Source organism: Anastrepha ludens, chromosome 2 (genome assembly GCF_028408465.1).
Source record: "Anastrepha ludens isolate Willacy chromosome 2, idAnaLude1.1, whole genome shotgun sequence".
Taxonomy (NCBI): domain Eukaryota; kingdom Metazoa; phylum Arthropoda; class Insecta; order Diptera; family Tephritidae; genus Anastrepha; species Anastrepha ludens.
Genome location: NC_071498.1, coordinates 142,290,245 through 142,311,108, shown reverse-complemented (window position 1 = coordinate 142,311,108; position 20,864 = coordinate 142,290,245). Strand labels below are relative to the sequence as shown.

Genomic DNA, 20,864 nt, shown 5'->3' with positions numbered 1-20,864 from the left:
AATATGATTCTGCGATTTTTTTTAGTTAACGCAGACTGCCTTATATCACATCAAACGATTTTATTCATTTGCAGCACACCAAACAAAACGCCACCATAATGAAAGAGGAAGAACCTTCTCAGTGTAATTTAAGGTCAAGTAAATTTTCAAACTGTTTTTCAATGCATAACAATTCACGACGAAGCAATTCCAAAAAACATAGGCGGCACGCAATCACTTCCTTGATTTTAAGTGGGTCTCGACTGCACGAAAATAAACTGATTTTCTGCCATACGGAGCAGTACGGCGAAGAGTGCATTAGTGGCGAAGGAAGTATATAACTGTATTTTGTCTGAAAAATATCTTCCTGTATTTTAAACGTTCTTTGCGTTTGAAATATTAGGAAGCTTTGACACTTAACTAAATATTTTACGAATGGGCTTTGCTTTAAACCAACAAGTAGGAAAGGCAAAAAACTTGGATACAAATCATTATCATCATAATCATAATCATCATAGCATTTACAGCTTGGAGTGAACCAATGCTTCCTTTACTATTGCGCTCCATACTTCTCAGTTTTTTGCATTTTTTTTGCTTCTTTGTGCGTTCATGCAACGCAGGCCGTCCTCCACATTATCTGGCCGTCCGCAGTTCTGGTGTCCAAAATGCGAAAGTCTTCTTTGGGGTTCCTTTGCCATCCATTACAAGTGCGTGCCCTAGCCATCGAAGACGAAGCGCATTATATTGCGTCCATTTATCTGTTCTTCTATCAGGCTCTCGTACAGGAGCGAAAAATTTCACGCTCAAAACGTAGGAAATATTGTATTTTTTTTGGTTTTTTTTCTGTTGCAATAAGCTTTGTGCTTATTACAAAACAATTACCCAGGCATTTATGATACTTCAAAAATGTTTACAGCAACATCTTCTTCGCAACATCTCTTACGCAGCATGTCGCCCGCAACATAAACTTTTCACTGAGAACGGTTTGCGAGAAATCCCACAAAAATAAACGAAAATTTGCTCTTCTGCCGCTGCCGACGTTGGTCAACTCAAAATGACTTGAAACATAAAACAAATAACAATAAAAACAACAATACTAAGTAAATATTATTATTGAGAAGTTTGAGACAACAACGCAACACGCACACGAGCACACAGCCATCAACAGAAGACGCTGACGCGACTACAAATGTGCTCCGATCGATACGATCGGCTCGCGATCAGCGACGCTGCGGTGGGTCATAACGCGCTTTGCCGTTGTCGGTGTCGTCTCCGTTTCCATTTGTACACTTTTTCTCACTCTTCTTTTTTGGCATACGTTGTTGTTCAGCGGAATTGATTTGATGGGCGATATAAAAGCGTACGACAGCCGCGTATGGCTAATCATAAGACGCCTTCAAGTCTAGCTGACTGGACACGAGCGACGAGAGTGGCTATTGGAGTTGAATTGTCTGTCTTCGACGCAACGAATGGGTTCTTGGCATTAACAAATTCGTAAATTCGGTGAAAACATTTCGAAAGAGAAATTAAATTTCGCATACAAATATTGAATCCAAAAATTGTGGTGAAACGAAAAATTTAAATAAATTAAAAATTGAAATTTAATAAACAACAACAACAACAGAAAGAAAGTGCGATTGAAATTAAAAAGTCGAAGCAGCAAAGGGAAAATTATTTTTTATACAAATAACAATACACACCTTTGTCTTTAAGTGCTAAGAAAAAAGTTGTATAACGTAAAGTGCCGGATATTTGTATTTTGGATTGAAAACATAATTAAAGTGTTACTTCACTTGAAACAAAAATAAAATCGCTCCGTAAAAGTGTTCAAAGTCAGCGTTGAAGGACGTGTGGGAAAAAGGAGCAAAAGTGTGTTTGCGTTTAGTGGAATCAGCATTAATTTTTTATAAAAAAGGAATAGCAACCAGAAAAATTATTTACAATGGAAATATTGCCGCAAAAATGTTTAATACATGCAGCTCTATTGTTGGCGTCCTGCAGCGTAGCCTTGGCGTGCCGCGGACAATTATTGGGTAAGTGTGAAAGTTTGTGAGAAAGCGCGTTTTGGTTCAAGTCTTAGGAGTTATAAGGGAATAATATTTGTGTTTTTTTTTTTGTTTGGAAAAGTTTGAGCAACGAATTAGAGGAATTAAGTAAACTCGCAAGAATAATTTGATGTTTGCTTAGTAAACTTTACAAAATATTACATGAATATGATAAGGGAAAATATTTTTTAATTAAATCAAAAAAATTTTTTTTTAATGTTCCTGTGATTAAATGTTTATTTTCATTAAATGTACCAAATGTACAGTGATTTAAAGAAAAATATTTTTTTTAAATACTTCAATGACAAAATAGAATTTTTTTAAACAAAAAAACACAATTTTTTTGAAAAAGGAAACCTAAAAATAATTTGAAGAACAAAACAGATATAAAAAAAACGATTTTTTTGAAAGAAGAAATTTAAAAAACAAATTTCAATAACAAAACAGATTTTTTTAGGTAAAAAAAAAATTTAATTAAAAATCAAAAAAAAAAAATAAATAAATAAAAATAAAAAAAAAATATTGAAAATATTAAATACAAAGCGTTTAAAGGAAAATATTTCTTTTTTAAATACTTCAATAACAAAATAGAATTTTTTTAAACAAAAAAACAGTTTTTTTGAAAAAGGAAACTAAAAAAAAATTTGAAGAACAAAACAGATATAAAAAAAACGATTTTTTTGAAAGAAGAAATTTAAAAAACAAATTTCAATAACAAAACAGATTTTTTTAGGTAAAAAAAAAATTTAATTAAAAATCAAAAAAAAAATAAATAAATAAAAATAAAAAAAAAATATTGAAAATATTAAATACAAAGCGTTTAAAGGAAAATATTTCTTTTTTAAATACTTCAATAACAAAATAGAATTTTTTTACACAAAAAAACAGTTTTTTTGAAAAAGGAAACTAAATAAAAATTTGAAGAACAACACAGATATAAAAAAACGATTTTTTGAAAGAAGAAATTTAAAAAACAAATTTCAATAACAAAACAGATCTTTTTAGGTACAAAAAAATTTAATTAAAAATAAAAAAAAAAACCTAATTAAATGAATAAAAAGGAACAAAATATATAATATTGCTTTTCCTTTATCAAAAATGATGTTTTTGAAAGAAGAAATTAACAAAAAAAAAAAAACAATTTCAATAACAAAACCGAATTTTTAGGTAAAAAAAAATTTATTAAAAATCAAAAAAAAATAAATAAATAAATAAAAATCAATAAAAAATATTGCAAATATTAAATACAAAGCGATTAAAGAAAAATATTTCTTTTTTAAATACTTCAATAACAAAATAGAATTTTTTTACACAAAAAAACAATTTTTTGAAAAAGGAAACTAAAAAATTTTAAGAACAAAACAGATTTTAGCTTTTAGAAACAAAAAAAATTTAAATAACAAATTTCAATAACAAAACAGATTTTTTTAAATAAAAAAATTAATTAAAAAAATAAATAAATAAATAAAAATGGGAAAAAAATATTGTATTGTTGTTCCATTATAAAAAACGATTTAAAAAAAAAAAAGAAGTTTAAAAAACAAATTTCAATAACAAAACCAATTTTTTTAGATAAATAAATTTATTAAAAAAAAAAAAATAAGAATAAAAAAAATATTGTATTATTGTTCTATTATAAGCGTGGCGCATGTTTTGCGTGAAATGTTAAATGCCACATAGAAAGAACCGCCCTTACAATTTTAGAAATCGTAACCTACCTCATACAAGACTAATATTTCTACCAAATTTCTTTAAGAAATTTTAGTTAATCTTCGACGGACGAAGATAGAAATTTCGATTATATAGAAGTTTGGCGTGACTTTTAGGCGATTTTTTTATAATCTTGCCTTATTATTTTCTTTCTTATTTATTTGCGGCCACAGTAGCCTAGCTGTCACGCATGTGTCTTCATTTCTCCAAGCCGTATTGCCGTTTTGGATAATTTTCCTTTTAATTATTAATTCAATTTGCCAAATTTCCATGCAATGATGGCCTACCCAGTCTCGAGTAAAAGTTAACAGCGCCACCAACGTGAAGAAAAAGCAAGGAGATTAATAATGGGAGGGGAGAAGCATCATTTTGTATGATCGCCCATCAAGTTGCACATCACTACCCTTTCTTGATGCCTCTGCTCCTATTACTAGAGCCTAAATTGAGTTGGTTGGTTAGAGAAGTAATTCATACAGAATCCAACAAGCGCTTCCGCCCCATTTTGTTGTCACATCCTCCTTATTAGGTTGTTGACATCTAAGCCAGACAGTTGTTCGAGACTCTCGAACAGCGTTTTGCCCAGGGTTAGCATTCTGTCCTTCCATAGGGCAGGGCATTCACAGAGAAAGTGGAAGATTGTCCTAAATAAAATATCTAAATTTGAGATGGATTTTTCCTGTTCATAAGATCGTCTACTGAATTCTGTGAATATTTATTATAAATAGTTTATTGATCCTTTTTCACCTAAAAATATGTGTCCTTGGCCTATAAGAATTTGTTATATCATTGGCTTCATAAATAAATAAATTAGTACAACATTTTTGAAAGGCATGAAACAATTTCGCACAAAGAAATTCGAATAATAATTAAAAAATTGAAATAAATAATAATTTTTGAACGTTTTCTAAAATTTGTACCTGAAACTGATGAAGTATTTTAACAACTACTAAATAAATAAAGCAAAAAGCGTCAGCTATTTATGTTTATCTGAATATTTGAAAGAAATTAAAGCAAACTTGAGATGAACCAAAATAGCATTTTATGCGAAAACCGGCTTCGAAGCAGCTCATTAAAATAAATCGCACAAATTTATCGCTTCATAGAGCCGATCAAATCATAGTCGCTGTTAAAAAAAGTTGGAAAAAAATTAAACACAGCTAAATTACAATACAACAAAAAGCCGGCTACTCAGTAACACGCCAAGCGCTCGCAACTCTAATGAGCAGCGAAAAAAATGCGAGTAACATCTCTCGAGTGAGTGCTTGGTGACATTTAATATTTCAAAACTTGTCAGCAAACGTCACTGACATTTGGCGCAGGTATTGAAAGAGCGAAAAGCTGGTCTCTGAAAAAAATTACCGGTTTACAAGAAACGAAAGATTATAAATTTTAAAAGATTATATGAAACGAAATTAATCAAATTAAGAAAAAAATGAAATTAAGGAATTGAAAAAATTAAATGGAAATAAAGTAAAAAGAAAAATTTTTTTAATAGCCCCAAAATTGGGAAACTAATTCCAAAGTAAGCGAGAGTTGTCACAGAAAAGTGCAGGCAATTAAGGGGTTATATACCTTGTGAGCCCGAAAAAATGAACGATTGTCATAATTTTTTTTAAATATGTTTTAAAACTTTTATGCAAATGAGGCATATATCATACTGAAGGGTAAATCACGAAGAATATATTACATTTTGGTGTTTTTATTTTAAAAAATCTTATTATTTATTGTAGACATCGCCCCTCCCCCGAAACGCCGTTTTTTAGACAAGGCTTGTGGTGATCACTGTAGCGCATGAGCAGCTCAACTGAAATCAAAAAAATTAAATGATTATTGAGGAAAAATGTTTTTAGTGAATGTGAACGATTTATTTACCCAAAAAAAATTTTTCTCGATATGAAAACCGCTTTGCACCAAAAAACGATTTTTTAGGGGTTGAAAAATTTAAAAAAATAATTCCAGCAAATGTGTGAACAAATTTATTACATGTTGTTTTTGTTTTTAATCCAGTTGAGCAAATTTATTTCATAACCAGAAAATTGTATGCACCAGTAGATCCTCAATAGGTTCAGCTGTATAAATCTATTTCATAGCTAGAAAAATGTATGCACCAGATCCTCCCTAATCCTATTCATTTATAATGTAACTCAATTTATAAAATTAAAGCCCACTCCTACTCTGTCAGTTAAATAGTACAGCCGTCCCTCGTATAACACGGAACTTGTAAAACACGGTTTCGATATTACACGGTACAAAAATTGATATTAATATAACACGATTTTGAAAAATATGCATTTTAAATTTGAACTTTTCTTCCGTTCAATAAGGGGAATACCCCACATTCATTGCTATAAAAAAATATCTCATTTCGTTTTGAAAAGTGAAAGTACATATGGGTTTTGTCCTTTGTAAATCAAGTTGATAAAGTTTTAGCTTGCCTTGCTTTTAACATTTTAGAAAGTAAAGTAAAAAGTGATAAAAATACATAGTAAAAAAATCTTCTTTTGCAAGTTTATAAAAATAATAGGCAGGTAGTTTCTACTACGCCAGATAACCTTTATAATGATGGAGAAATAACTAGTGAAGAGAAGTTTCAACCAGCCTGGAGAATAAAAAGTAGATTAGCTGTAATTTCTGATGAGAGTGATGATGAAAATTAATTTTGTAATCGTAATAAGCTGTTTCTACTTGTTTTATACTATGTAATTATTATTATTAGTCTTTGAATATATTTTTTGTTGTATTTTTTAATTTTTGTATTTCATCATAAAATGTATTTATTTTTCCTAATAAAAACTTCAAGGTAACTTCCTTTTTCATTTATGTAATATAGTATTTGGAACGAAATTTCAGCTATCATAAAATTTTACACCTTAAGATTTGGTTTCGATATAACACGGTACACATTGCCTTAATTTACATTATTTCAAGGTTTCGATGTAGCACGGTATGAATTAACCGTGTTATACGAGGGACGCCTGTACTCCTCTCAGTATAAAAATCCCTACTGTAAATATGCTGCTTCACACAAATCTTCAAACTCATCAAACTCTCAATCTCCAAATTTTTACTTCAATTAAAGTTCAAACATTCCTCAATCGAAACTAATAGCGCATAAAAATTGGAAGCTTTATTTACTGCAGCACAGCAGTCGGGAATCATTTCCCGCATTCACTTGCTGCTTAGCAGCAAACCCCACTATTCTCAGTGCAGCAGAGAGTGAGCGTAAGAGCGAGAGCGCACTTTGTGTGCCTCTGTGAGCTAATCGGTGTAGAAGCCATAAAAAACTTCGCTCGTGGGCTCTATTATTCCGCCATGAATATAAATCAAAAAACAATATAATATTTAATTTTAAATTTCTAAACCTACTTTGACTATTTTTCCCCTTTTTTTGAAGTTTTGTTGCTTTTGCTTTTAGGATTTCTAAAAAAAAAAACTTTTATTTCACTTATAACACAAATCGTTTTGCTGCTGGTAATCGATAAATATAAAAGGTTATTCAATTTTCGGTTAAACTTCTTAAAATATTCGTCTCATTTGAAATCTGTGCTAACTTCTGCATTGGCATTACCTTCGCTTGATATTATTGGCCTACTCCAATTCATTTGGTATTCAGTTCGCGCAAGTGGTTAATAAATTTTTTGGTTTCAATTTTTTAGCTTTGCCATTTTATTTTGCGCAATTTTCGATTTCTGCTTCTTTAGCTTTCTTTAATAAAATTTTTTTCTTGTTTTGTTTCTTCTTAGAATTTTTCCCTAATTTAGCTTACATGTGTATGCTTTAACATACAAGGTGGCGTAAAATTTACCATCCAATTTTGATTTGGAATAACTTTTTCATACAATAAAAAAAATGTCTGCATTATGGAAATCTCTTTGATCCTTACTGGAGCTGCCTAGTTTACAATCGTGAAATAAATATGATTAACGACATACAACACCGCTTGCAAAAATTTTCAAAATAAATTTGTATACATTTTAATACACATACATGTACAGCTGCGGTCAAAATCTTAGTAGTGCACATACGTAAAATGGAATAGGATAAAAAAGTGCGCGTAATCGCTTTTATATTTTATTATATTTTTTCCATATAGCCCAAATGTCAAACCAAACAAATCTCAAAAAAAAACCAACGTTTATCTTATTTCAGTAAGGTAAAATTATATTTAGAAAATTGATGCGCTTTCCTTACGCCAAACCGAAGTTTGTTGTCCACTTTTTCCAGTGGCTCAATACTCTCCTCCGAAATTTGGAGAAGGAAGGACACACTGTTCTTTTGCGCAGCCTCCGCTTTGATGATGCCCCAGTCATCCATTGGAATAGTGCGGATGTGTGCTTGTAAATATGGTATTAACTGCTTAGCTTCGAACTCCATGTTCGGCATCCAGATACGAGCCCTTAGTCGTCGTGGGATCTCACTGGCTGTGATTAGTTTGAGGCTCTAACCTTTCCAGTCGCTCTGGATTTTACTAATAGCGTTTTGAAGGAAATCAACAGAGAACTGATCGTCGCATTTGATCACCCTGTATCCACGAACCACCTCCATTGAATCGTATCCTGGCACTAGACCCTCCGGGCTTGCCGTGAAGTGATCAACGACAATACGAGAAAGCCGTGCCTCTATTTCGGACCACCTTTCCAACGCAGGTTTCCCGCGGTTCGTTAACTCATCCACTAACGCCGTTTGCAGGTGATCCCACCTCGTTAAACGCACATTTGGCTGGTTTGGGCGTCAAGGCAGTGTGACGTCTTATGCTTTTTCGCAGTTTTACCGCCCTCGCCTGCGAACGATTGCGTTTTACGGCTTCTGCCTTCTGGGTGGCCTGGAACGGCAGGTACTCATCGACCACCTTTTGGCACCTTGCCTTATCGGCCGCTTCTTTGGGATGTGTTTTACCTTCGGTATTGTCGCTTTTTCTCCTTAGCATCAGCGGATGTAGTAGGTTGATTTATAGTTGATGGCGTGCTGTGGCCCACAGCTTTGTCATCAACTGTCTCTTGACTAGAAGCCAAGAGCTCGTTCTCTGAGGGAGCTCCGAACTTCCTCAACTCGATTGTGTCCGTCCGTTTGTTTGTCCGTTTTGTCATTGGGTTCGTCTGCTTGTCTGTCCGACTGTCCATGCGTTTTGTCTTTGTGTCAGTCCGTTTGTCCGTCTGCTTGTCTATCCGTTTGGTAGCGTTATCCAAATTTTTTGTTTTTTGCTCATTTATCTGTTTCTTATGGTCACCTGCGGTGTCGCCATGTGCGGTGACCAATGAGGATATAGGGGAAACAAACGGTCCGCCATGGCAGCGCCCCATACAATGGTAAGGCCACCATTACAACCTGAGGCGGCCTGATATCAGAAGGGAACCGTTAAGAGACAGCCAAATTTTATCCCCCCGCTGCCAAACCCACCCAATGGGCACGGGTCGCGTTACACCTTGGGATGAGGAAGTTTTTTTAACGAAGTTTACGTCTTCGACCTGTGTGGTTCGCGAGAGACCTAGTCTCCTACCTTCCATATCTGGCAGGCGTTCCCCTATCCACCACCTGGGGACGCGCCCAATAGGGATTACAGGTTCCCCCAAGGGGTCAAAAACTTAGTAGTGTAACAAATTGTAAGAAAAATTTTGACATAACTTTTATGTGATGGTGATTTTATTTTTATTTTTACATGGAGTTTTGTTTAGTATTTAAATTCGTATTTTGTTGTATAACCCTCATTCTTTAGAATTGCAGCACATTGGCGTTGCATTGAGTCAACAAGTTGTTGGCAGCTCCCATCGACTCCCATGCGCTCTTTACAGCATCCCATACTGCTTTGGGTATCTGACGATTGACTAACTTCTCTTGCCGTCATAGCTAGCTTTCTTTCACGCTTTTTGCCACTTGGTTTGTATTTGATGGCATTACGTACCATTTTTGGTGAATAACCAATAGTATAATATTACTGAATGAGGAATAATAAACTACTATTTGACTGACTAAAAGAAAGTAGAAAAGAAAAGAAAAAGAAAGGGACGAACTATGTTGCACAGCCGACATGAAGTTGGTGCTAGAAGCATACGACGTTAGTGCGAATGGAACAGCTTTTCATCATTTCATTTTATGCTGACATCCGGAAGGACACAGCGAAAGAAAAAAAGACAAATCAGCTGGTTTACCGATACCCCCTTTAATAGATTCGCTTTGCTTTTACGTCGCGCTGAACTGAGTATTGATCCAAAACTAAGTTTTCTAAAGCCAATTGTGGTACCAATTGTCTAAAAAAAAAGGAAAATTAAAATATTACAAATAAATGCTGTCACAGCTCTGCATTACTCTTGAATCACCCTGTGCTTATACAAGTAAATATAAATACGTGGATTTTTCCTGTTTGTCTTTAGTTGCCTTAAAATGCCTTCTAACTAACCGCTCAACGGCACTCGAAAAATGTGAATTTTTATAGAGGAAGGCCTCCTGTGCGTTGAAAAGATCAGATGGAGAAGGACTTGACTTGACTTGGCGTTTCCAGCTGGCGCCGATTAGCAAGAGAAAGAAACTACCGGTGCGTTTTGTTAAACTCGGCCAAAATCGCTTAAGCGGTTACCGCGTCAATCAAGAAGAACAAATTTTTATAGTGAAATTTCTCTACACACTTCCTTTCAACAAACTGTGGCTGAAAAATTTGCTACTGGTAAAAGTTCTACATTTCCTTTGGGTATACTTACCTTTTCTTAGTTTCTAGAGCAGGCTCTTTAAAATAGCTTCTCACGCCAATTGAGAATTTCCATTTAAATTTGTGAAATATTTGACTTGGAAAAACTATTTGAACTCTTATCTTTAACTTCCGAACAAAGTATTCTCTATGAGGGGGTGCATTTGCTTCAGGTGCAGACTGCATAGAGTCAAGCTCGTAATGCCACCATATTTTTACCATCCATCGTTTAAGTAGTCCATGCGGTATATTTCGTATTGTTGCCCCACGGAAAGGCAATCTACTCAGAAATGTATTCGCATACGACCTCCAATTTGTCTAGCGATTGATTGAAAAGGTCACACAAAAACATTTTATTTTTCATACAAAAATGTGTCATCATAAAATTAGACACTTTTTTTTTTAATTACGATATTTCATGCACTATTTTTTTCGTTTAGAGAATTAGTATCACAAGGTCAACAGCGCAAGGCAAACAACCTCAAATTGTGCCATTCTACAATCAAAATTGATCAGAAAAACAAGCACTGACGCTTGATTGTCGCCTCTACCAGCACTCTTTTATTTCAATTTATCCTCTAAAAGTAAATATTTACATATATTTGCATGTTTGCCTTCATCTAGTGCTTGTATGTACATACTTTTGCTTGCACACGCGCATAATCCTTTTCAAATTCAATCGCGGCCGCTTAATGACCGAAAACTATTAATATTCTCCACCAGCCGCAAATCGATCATTGAATTGGGTGAGGATAAATCCATTTTGTTATTTTTCGTTATAACTTTCGTTATGTTCATATATATGTATAATATTTGTGTGTTAGGGTGCGTTGTATACACAAGGTGGCGCAAAATTAATCACTCTTTGGCAGGATTTATAATTCTTGCAAATGGCGTCCTACTTCAATCATATTTGACTCTTATGAATTACACAGCTGTTGCATACAAACATACGGGATGGAGCGCGCAAAGCTCAAAATAAAGATTTCCGTCCCTCAAAATCATTTCCCTTTCATGTATTATAATTTTTTTTAGCCTACTAACAGGACACTGTAAGCTTAATTATCAGATGAAAAATGCAGGTGCGATAGAGAGCGATTCTTGTAGACTCTGCAAAGAGGCACAAGAGACAGCAGAACACGTTCTGCGACTGCCCAGCAGTGGCACGACGCAGACTAAATTACCTGGGAAATGGATCTATAGATCCAAACCTCCTGGTAGAAATGAAGCCTACAGCAGTGTTAGGATTTATTAACAGCCTCAAACTGTTTGAGTAGGCTACATGGCTGCACAATAGATCTCTTCAGGTCGCAGTGCTCAAACAGCAAAAAAAAAATCAAAAAACCAAAAAAGACTTCGTTGCGGATAATATTCTCACTGTAAGTCCTTTGTTGTTGTTGTTGTATCAGTAACTTTGCCCTGTCAGTGTAGTGTAATCACTGGTCGTCTTCGTCTAGCTCATCTAACGGTAGGATCAGGAAACTAGCCGAATTCGACGGGTTGGGTCTAGAGGGAGAGGAGTGTTAGATGAGTGGGTTTGATGGGGCTTGTCAAAATGTGGTTAGTGTCGTGCGGTCAGTTTGTTTTGTCTTGGATGTCGTCCGCGTAATTGAGAAAGTGCATTCTGGCATGCCTAGAAGGTCGCTCAGGCTCAAGCAGGTGTCTGCATGGATGAGACCCTAGCAGGAACTGCTTGCTGAGCAGTTTGTTATGCTCCTTCACAGGCAGCATATGGGCCTCGTCATGAAGATGTTGTATAGGTGACATCATGAGACATCCTGTCGCGGTCTTTATGGCACTATTTTGGCTGGTCTGTAGCTTCGTCCGTCGCGAATCACTGGTTCCAGGTGACCAGACAGGCGCAGCATAATTTAGAACCTGTCGGCCTATTGCCTTGAAAGTCGACAGCAACATTTCCTTGTCTTTGCACCAAGTGCTGCCGGCAAGCGACTTGAGGACCTTGTTGCGATTCTGTACTTTAGTGGCAATAGCGGTTGTGTGCGCAGAGAAGGAGAGCAAGCTGTCAAAGGTAACTTCCAATATTCTGGGATTGTTTACAGTCGGAATTGGTGTATCATCGACTTTCACCTTAAGTTGCAGCTTTAGCTGTAAGTTCCTCTCTATTACCAGTTCATTTCGCTTAAAATGATCAATGTAGGCGATCAGGTAGACGAAATGATTGGCTGACCCCAAGTGTAGCAGCGTAAACTACTCCACTTACTTTGTTATCTAGTTTTGAGTCATCTGTAAAGATGTTTATACCATTTTAGTTAACAATAAGTTCGTTATCCCATTCCTATTTCAAAGGAGATGCCGTGATGAAGGATTTATTTGAGTTAATATCCTTGGTCTTACAGAAATCCGTTGTACGAGGATTGCAGGAGAGTTTTCCTAAAATCGACGAGTGCCCTCTACGGTTTATGCTGAGTAGATCGATTTTACTTAATCTGAGAGCTGCCTTGGCAGCTGTTTGCTTGCCGAATTGCTCTATAGGCAATAGGTTGAGTGTAATGTTTGGTGCCTCTGTAGGTGTGGGCCTATTGCAACGAAATAAATTTTATATTGTAATTCTAGTGCAAAGACCTCAACTTTTTTTTGTTTTTTTGGTGAGACACCCTAATGTATATATACCATATATCCGTTTCACCCAGCATTCAAAACTGCTGCTTGATTGATTTAATTCTATCATTTTTAATATGTCTGAGTTTGACATTCACTCACGTTTGGCCAGTGCTACGTGCGCCCGCATATTAATTTATTTCTAGCAAAATGAAAAAAAAAACCAAAAGATGTATATAAATATGAAGAGAAAAATAAATAGAAAAAAAATTTAATAAAATAAAAAAACATTTGAATCCAAACACAATTTGTAAATGTTACTGTTGCGCTCAGCAAATAAGCCGCGGCAGTGGCTTCACATACGCACATATTACACACACACATACGCGCATACATTCACGCTGATATAAAAAAAAACAACACGAAGTTTATTGACACAACGTGTGAGCAACTAACTGTCACTTATTGTCATTTTTAACTATTCAAATACCTGCGTACATACACACACACACATGCGCGTATGTTTTCAGTTGAAGTCACCGGCAGAGGAATTTGGTTTGGGAAAATTTGAAACACTTAAATGTTCGTTGTTTAACATAATGTGAAGCTGGCAAAGCCACGTGCTGTTCGGTTTCGTAATAAAAATAAGCGGCGATGGGGTGAAATTGATATGCGTCTAGCTACCCCCTGACGTCAAACTAACAGGTTCTGTCAAACGCACAGCACTTGCGATTAGAAGGTATCTGTTTTTTTTTCTTTACTTTTTGTGGCTAATAAACAGAAAAGTTTATACATTTTGTTTTTGTTTTCAAAGTTTAATTGGTTGAGCGTAATTTATTCAGTCGCTTTATAACTTTTTGAGAGTTCTTTTCTTTTCTATATTCAAAAAAAAAAAAAAAAAAACGAAAAGAAACGTCTATTTAGTTAGTGGTTCAGGGTGTTTAGTTGGTAATGTTTTGAGAAGGCAACATGTCATGAAGTCATGTGACTAAAAATAAATCGCATGGCATAAGCAAAAGAAGCAAGGTCGCTTTGAAAATCGGGAAAAAAACTTAGCTCAGCAGAATTGATTGGAAAAAAAGAAATGAAGGCGTGTTCTTGACACTGTATAAAATTATTATTATTTTGTTTTTTTGTTGACTGGCAAATATTAGTATTTAGCATAGTTTTAAGATATTTCATTTTGACTACACCCCAAAAGATGTAAATTCACTAATGCCACTTTTTATGTGGGCATAAATTTGGGCGGCCGACATTATTAATATTAATCTCGAGGAAGCGACTTCTACTCCTTGAATTTTAGTTTATCGAAATGTTGACATAGAATACCTATATACTTATTAGAATATGTAAATATGTAAATATGCAAATATATACAATACAAATCAATAATTCTCGTTGCGCTTTTAGTAGATTCGCTGGAGGCTATAAAAAATTAATGATCTTAAGTCAATTACATCAGCGGTTTCGTTCTGATTAATTAATTAATTTTGAAAACAAGCAATTGAAGACTTTTAGGCTAGCCAAATATATGCGGAAATATTGGCAATCTTGAGATTTGACGCGTTTAAGCGCAAGTTAAGAGCTTTCATGTGGGTTGGAGCTGCGATTTGTTTTTAAAACGAAAATTAAAATTAAAATTGGGTACACAGTTTTATAGCCCATTCAATTTTAGCATAACAAAGTGCTACTTTGAAGTCGCTCCAAATATTCGCTAATTTTTTATATTTTTCCCCCCCTTACGAAGTTACGCACTTTCCTCCGTATAAAAAAAAAAATATCGTGCATTCCCAATAAGGTGTGTAGGATAAGCCTGCGATCGACATTATTTGTAATACCGAATAAAACGCTAACATTGAAATCGAGCAGTGTGAGTAACTAATTATAGGCTTCTTCTCTTCGCCAAGCGTTAGCAAGTGGCTAATTGATGATGCAACTGGTATAAATGAAATTATCGATGGTTTTCGAGAAAAGCGACACAACTCGAAATTAACTCAAAATTCGTAGTTTTGCCGTTAAAAGCAAAAATCAACTGCAGAGTTTATATAATTTTATCTGGAAAAGCGTCATAAGCGAATCTTGAAGCAATTCTGAGAGATGGTGTTGGTGTCGTTTTGTCAGCTGATCGAATTGGCGCGTCACTTATCTAGAAAACATTTTTTTTCTAAAATAGTGAGTTATACCAGTTTTATAAGGTAAAGCCTCGCTAGCGGCGAATCTTGCTCCATAACTTTTTTGTTGCTTTCGCATGCAATTTTTTTGTTAAGAATAAAGATAGCGAGCGGGGAAACGGGGAAATTGAAGAGGCCTTATAAAGGGTGTTTATGTTTAAAGTACCGGTTTTTATTTTGAATAAAATAGATTTTTTTAGAAAATTATTATCATTTCTCTTTATTATGATAATATTGGTATGACTCAATTACGCGCGAAACAAAATATTGGCCAAATGACCGCCGCGGCCTCGGCAGCACACCTCCATCCGATGGTCTAAATTTTCGATGACGCTGAAGCATAATTGAGGTTCTATGCCGTTAATGTGCCGAATTATCTCATCCTTTAGCTCTTGAATTGTTGCTGGCTTATCGACGTACACCTTTTTTTTTTCAAATAACCCCAAAGAAAGAAGGCCAACGGTGTCAAATCACACGATCTTGGCGGCCAATTGACATCGCCGCGACGTGAGATTATTCGGCCATCAAATTTTTCGCGCAAAAGAGCCATTGCTTCGTTAGCTGTGTGACAAGTGGCACCGTTCTGTTGAAACCACACATTGTCCACATCCATATCTTCCAATTCCGGCCATAAAAAGTTCGTTATCATCTCACGATAGCGAACACTATTCACAGTAACTGCCTGACCGGCCTCATTTTGGAAAAAATACCGCCCAATGATGCCGCCGGCCCATAAACCGCACCAAAAAGTCACTCTTTGTGGGTGCATTGGTTTTTCGGCAATCACTCTTGGTTTAGGTTCGCCAAATGCGGCAATCCTGCTCATTAACGAACCCACTGAGGTGAAAATGTGCCTCATCACTGAAGATGATTTTCTTCGATATGCATTTTGATTTGAACGCCCGTTTTCATAATAAGCCGGAATAAATTTAACGCGTTGCTCGATTGTGTATATTTCCATGGTTCAAATTGAATTAATTAAAATGAGCTACATTTTCATAAAAAATAAAAATATTTTTTTTTAAATTATAAAATATAATAAAAGTATTTTTTTTTATATTATAAAATGTAATAAAAATATTTTGTTTTTGTTTTATACTGTAGTACAACATAAATATTTTTATTATAAAAAACAAGTAAATATTTAAAACTGTGCAGCCTGTCGCGCTGCTATTATTATTTTTTTATTTGTGTATAAAATCAATTTTTGATGAAATTATGAAAAAAATGTTAAGGAAATTTTATAAAAATTTGAAATTTTGTAAAAAGTTTTCATTGAATTATTTAGTTTATTTCATAAAAAATGATATGACTGTAAAAAAAAATTGTGTAAAGAAATGATAAAATCATAAACCAATACCCAAAAGCAAGATACGAAAAATTAAAAAAATAGGTATAAAACAAAAAATAAAATAAATAAATAACTATCGAATAACCGAAGTAGCAGGTAACGACAACTCTTGAACGACTACTGTTTAACACACAAGCACACACACAAATGCTGTGCATGGGAGGCGTTTGATCATTGAGAGAATATTTATGATACATGAGAGTTTAAGTTGCTTATCCGTTACACTCATCCATATATGAATGTATGCACGAGTAGTCAAGTATAAGCATACATATGCAGATATTATAATTTGATGTACCACCAAACAAAAAGAAGAATTCACTAATTAGAAAACAAGAGCTGTACTGCATAGCGCATCACCGTAAGTGATCAACATTTAAGCAGTTAGATTTTTGGCTACTTGTAGATATGTGTGTATGTAGTATGTATGTGCATGTGTGCTTCAGCGCATCATGCTGATTATTTGTCTAACAAACATTTACGCTTGTCAGTTATTATTTGCACAGCTAAGTTTATGTATATGTAGATATGTGTGTGTGTGTATTACTTGTGTGCATACAAATATGCGCAGATGCGAATAAACATAATATTGGGTGTCCCATACGGGAGTTGGGCTACTCTATAAAGCAAAAACTATATAACGCTGGGTGGTTCAGCTATTGCTGGAATTCGAACTATCAAAATTTTTGACTGCGATAACTAAAATAATATTCTTGTTGGAAATACGTGCCAAAAATTGTATGTTAAAATTTAAATAATCTATCGCCTTTTGCTTACATAAAGCTGCGAAATGTCAAAATCAAACATTAAAGCCTGAAAATTGGAAAAGCAACACGAACTGTAATACGAATTGATCGCCCAGAAGTTGTGTATTGACTTCTTCAAAATGTTTTTTCTATGGCGCCATTAAAAATAAGTGTTGCAGCACCGATCCAGGGACGATTTTCACCGTTGCTGCCATAAATACCGAAACTCGCGAAAATGTACTGCTAAACTTGCGTTCCCAGAATGGGCTACTGTAAAGCCAGCCGTGAAAGTATTTAAAAAAAAATGTCTCCTATGTTTCAATGAAAGGAAAGTCAACAAAAAATATTCATATGCAGTTTTTTTTAAAGCCGAAGTAAATCAAATTAAATACTAAATGATAAATGAACCATTGCATGCAGCAAATTTAATATTCCGAATATTTAATTAAAATTTCTAGTTAAATGCTTAAATTATGAGCTCGGCCGATATAAGAAATATAGTTTCGATTAAAAGGCGCTTAAAATATTCAACATGCGGGCGTTGTAACCGAATGTGTTGGTGAGTGACTACCACTCGGGAGTGCCTAGGTTCGAATCGCCGTGCATGAAACCTCATAATGAAGAGGTATTTTCTAATAGCGGACGCACCTCGGCAGGCAATGGTAAGCGCACGAGTGTATTTCTGCCATGAAAAAGCTCCTCATAAAAATATCTGCCACAACTAGGAGGAGGAGAAGTTCGGCAAAACACCTCACAGAAGTGTACGCGCCAATTATTGAATTCATTTCTTATTATCACTTCAAGTTAAACAGTCGAAATTTACTTAAACTTCTATAAACAGGTGCTCAAAAAGTTTTCGATAAGCCAATGTAATCAAAAAGGTGCTTACCGCTTAAGGCCACCCATTTGGAATTACTTATTCCCCCACATAGCAGCGCTGCTTGACAGTTGTCATGCACGCATAGTGGAATTTCAACACGGATAATTACTTGGACATACAACCTGTAGATATTTTTAAAATTGTTTACCGAAATTGTGAGTGTTTAGCCGGTCGAAGAGTGTCGCCGCGCAATGTGAATTGTTTACTAAGAGTATGCTTCAAGATTATGTTTGATTTCTGCTTTTGAGAATATTTGAAAATTAATGGGTATGCCCACAACTCAAAAACAATTTTCCCACTGAAATAATGTTGTGAGACGCTACTCAGCAAATTCAATCAGCATTAAGCCTTAACGCTGTCGAAAAATTTGTCACAAGGATTAAAATTGTAAGCTAATCATTTGTCAGATAATGTGTTGTATATATAACCTCCAACTTTTAATACAAGAAAAACTTTAGAATAAATAAATACTATCTTGGATTTCATCTTTTTTTTTCTCAAAATTAGGCGTCTTACTGGCACACCATATATTACTAAGTATGTGTTCCCAGCTAATCTTCTAATGTACAATAAGTGGTTTACAAGGTAAAAAGTAATTCAAACAAGCAGCACCAAGCAATAATAAGCAAAATAACTGCGAAAAAAAAATAAAGAAATAAAAAAAATATAAACAGAACCACTCAGCTCAGCATGAATTGCTGCAAAAATTGCTTGCTTTGTTGTTCTATTGACACACTGCCTACTAACGGCAGACGAGCAATCATTAATGCTTATAAGCAAACAAAATAATGCTCATATTCATTCAAACAAGCACACATCCACTTCTCTGTACACTCATAAGCTCGCTGAGTTCAAGAGTGTACCCCATTGCTAACAAACAGAAAATATAAAAACAAAAACCAAAAAACCAAAAACAAAAATAGATAAATAAATGAGCATGATTTTCAAGTTCGTTATCCGCCCCAACATTCGTCGGCTGTCGGCTGTTGGCTGTCGACTGTTGGTTGATGGTTGAGTGTACATGTGCATGTGTGTATGTATGGGTATACGTATGTAGGAAGTAATTTTTTGTTTATTGACTTATTGTAAGCAATTAGTCAGCAATTTTATTACAATAACTTTAGTGGATAGTATTTATGCACACTATTAAAAAATATTTCGTTGTGAATAACAAGTGAATAACAAGCGAACTCACTTTCATTTGAAGGTCAAGCGGTGTAGACTTGTGGTTTTCTGCGCTACACTTGTTAATCAATCCGACCGGGTGGGTCAAATACGGGCATGCTGTGCATACGGTGGGAATATTTGTTATTTTGACTGTGATTTGGTGCAAACATTTTAAAGTCAGTTAGTAGCATAGCTTCGTGGAAGGAATTTAGTGGAAGGAATTTAGTGTATTTATGTCTGAAAAAAATTGCGAAATAGGGCAAATTCAAAAATTATGTTTTTCTTAGGGTGCACTGTTTTGCACTAAATTTGCATTTCTTGAAAAAAAAAGCAACACAACTCCTATGTGACGATTTACACATAGAGACATCTGGAAAGGAGCCACTGAAAATTCTCTTTTGAATCAAAATTAAATTAAAAATACTTCATATAAAAATATAGGGTGGGCCATGTATTATTTGCTTTTTGAATCGGCTATAATAAAAACGAATCAATATTTTTTCAAATTTTTTTTTTTTCATTTTGAAGATTGAACATTGTCATTTATGAATGAAAAATAATATCGTTCAAATGACTGCCACGACTGGCTTTACAGTAGACCATTCGATCAACCCAATTTTTAAGCACATTTTCGATTGTTTGGGCTCCAATTTCATGAATGGCAACTTCGATTTCGTGTTTTGAAGCATCAATCGTCTCTGGATGGTTCGCATAGCATTTGTCCTTAACGGCTCCCCACAAAAAATAGTCCAACGGGCTTAAATCACAGCTCCGAGGCGGCCAATTGATATCGGAATTTCGGCTGATTATTCGGTTTTCAAAAACGGTAGCCAAAAGTCCGAGTGTAACTTTGGCAGTGTGACAAGTTGCACCGTCCTGTTGAAACCAAATGTCGTCCATGTCATTCTCTTCAATTCTGGAAACAACTCGTTGAGCATGTCACGGTAAAGCTCCACAATGTCAAAAATTGTTTTGCAGTCAACTTTAAGCTTGGCAATACGAATAAGAAGCACAAAGCGTGTGCCCAGTATGGGGTACAAAATCATCACTTGCGCCCCGTCCGTCCTGCTCCCGCGAACAAAATGTTGTCATTCCAAATGTTTCCCTGTGTAAATAGGCACTATCCGGCAAAGCATATTTTCATCATCTCGGTGGCTATGCTAACAAAAAAACAAAAAATTGCGGACTCTGCGTATTCCACTGTCGAGCTGGTTTTTCTTTATGGAATACTCAGTGGCAGCATATGCATGTATGTATGTATGTATGTGTGAATGCATATCCCCCAATGTCAATTTTTTACTTTTGCGGTATACAAACAGATTCGTAGCCGAGAATGGAAAGTTTTTCTAACTAATAAAGCTCCATTGCTGAATTTTACGCTTAATTGAATTTTACTTTCTATTGAATTTTTAAAAAGATAATTGTAATTTGACCACCCGGTAGTCGTTATGTACGTAAATACTGTTAGATTTGCTTTTTTTGTAATTTCGGCGTGAGTTAATTAACAGTTCAATTGAATTGATTGCGTAGGTCAGTACGGTTGATTGGCTAGAAGTTTTTTTTTAAAGGCATGCGAT

The 20,864-nt window shown here is 34.8% G+C and overlaps 1 protein-coding gene across 2 annotated transcripts in view; it reads left to right on the top strand.

Annotated features, from left to right (window-relative positions):
- The first annotated feature begins 1,351 nt into the window (after positions 1-1,351).
- The window catches only part of LOC128855464 (venom allergen 5), a 67,792-nt gene continuing 48,279 nt past the window's right edge, over positions 1,352-20,864 (top strand). Inside the window, exon 1 of one of the 2 annotated variants that reach the window (XM_054090390.1) lies at positions 1,352-2,012. In XM_054090390.1, the coding sequence (XP_053946365.1) occupies positions 1,922-2,012 (91 nt within the window). In that variant the 5' untranslated portion in view covers positions 1,352-1,921. The remainder of the gene's footprint in view (positions 2,013-20,864) is intronic. The other variant, XM_054090389.1, reaches the window with a different exon arrangement.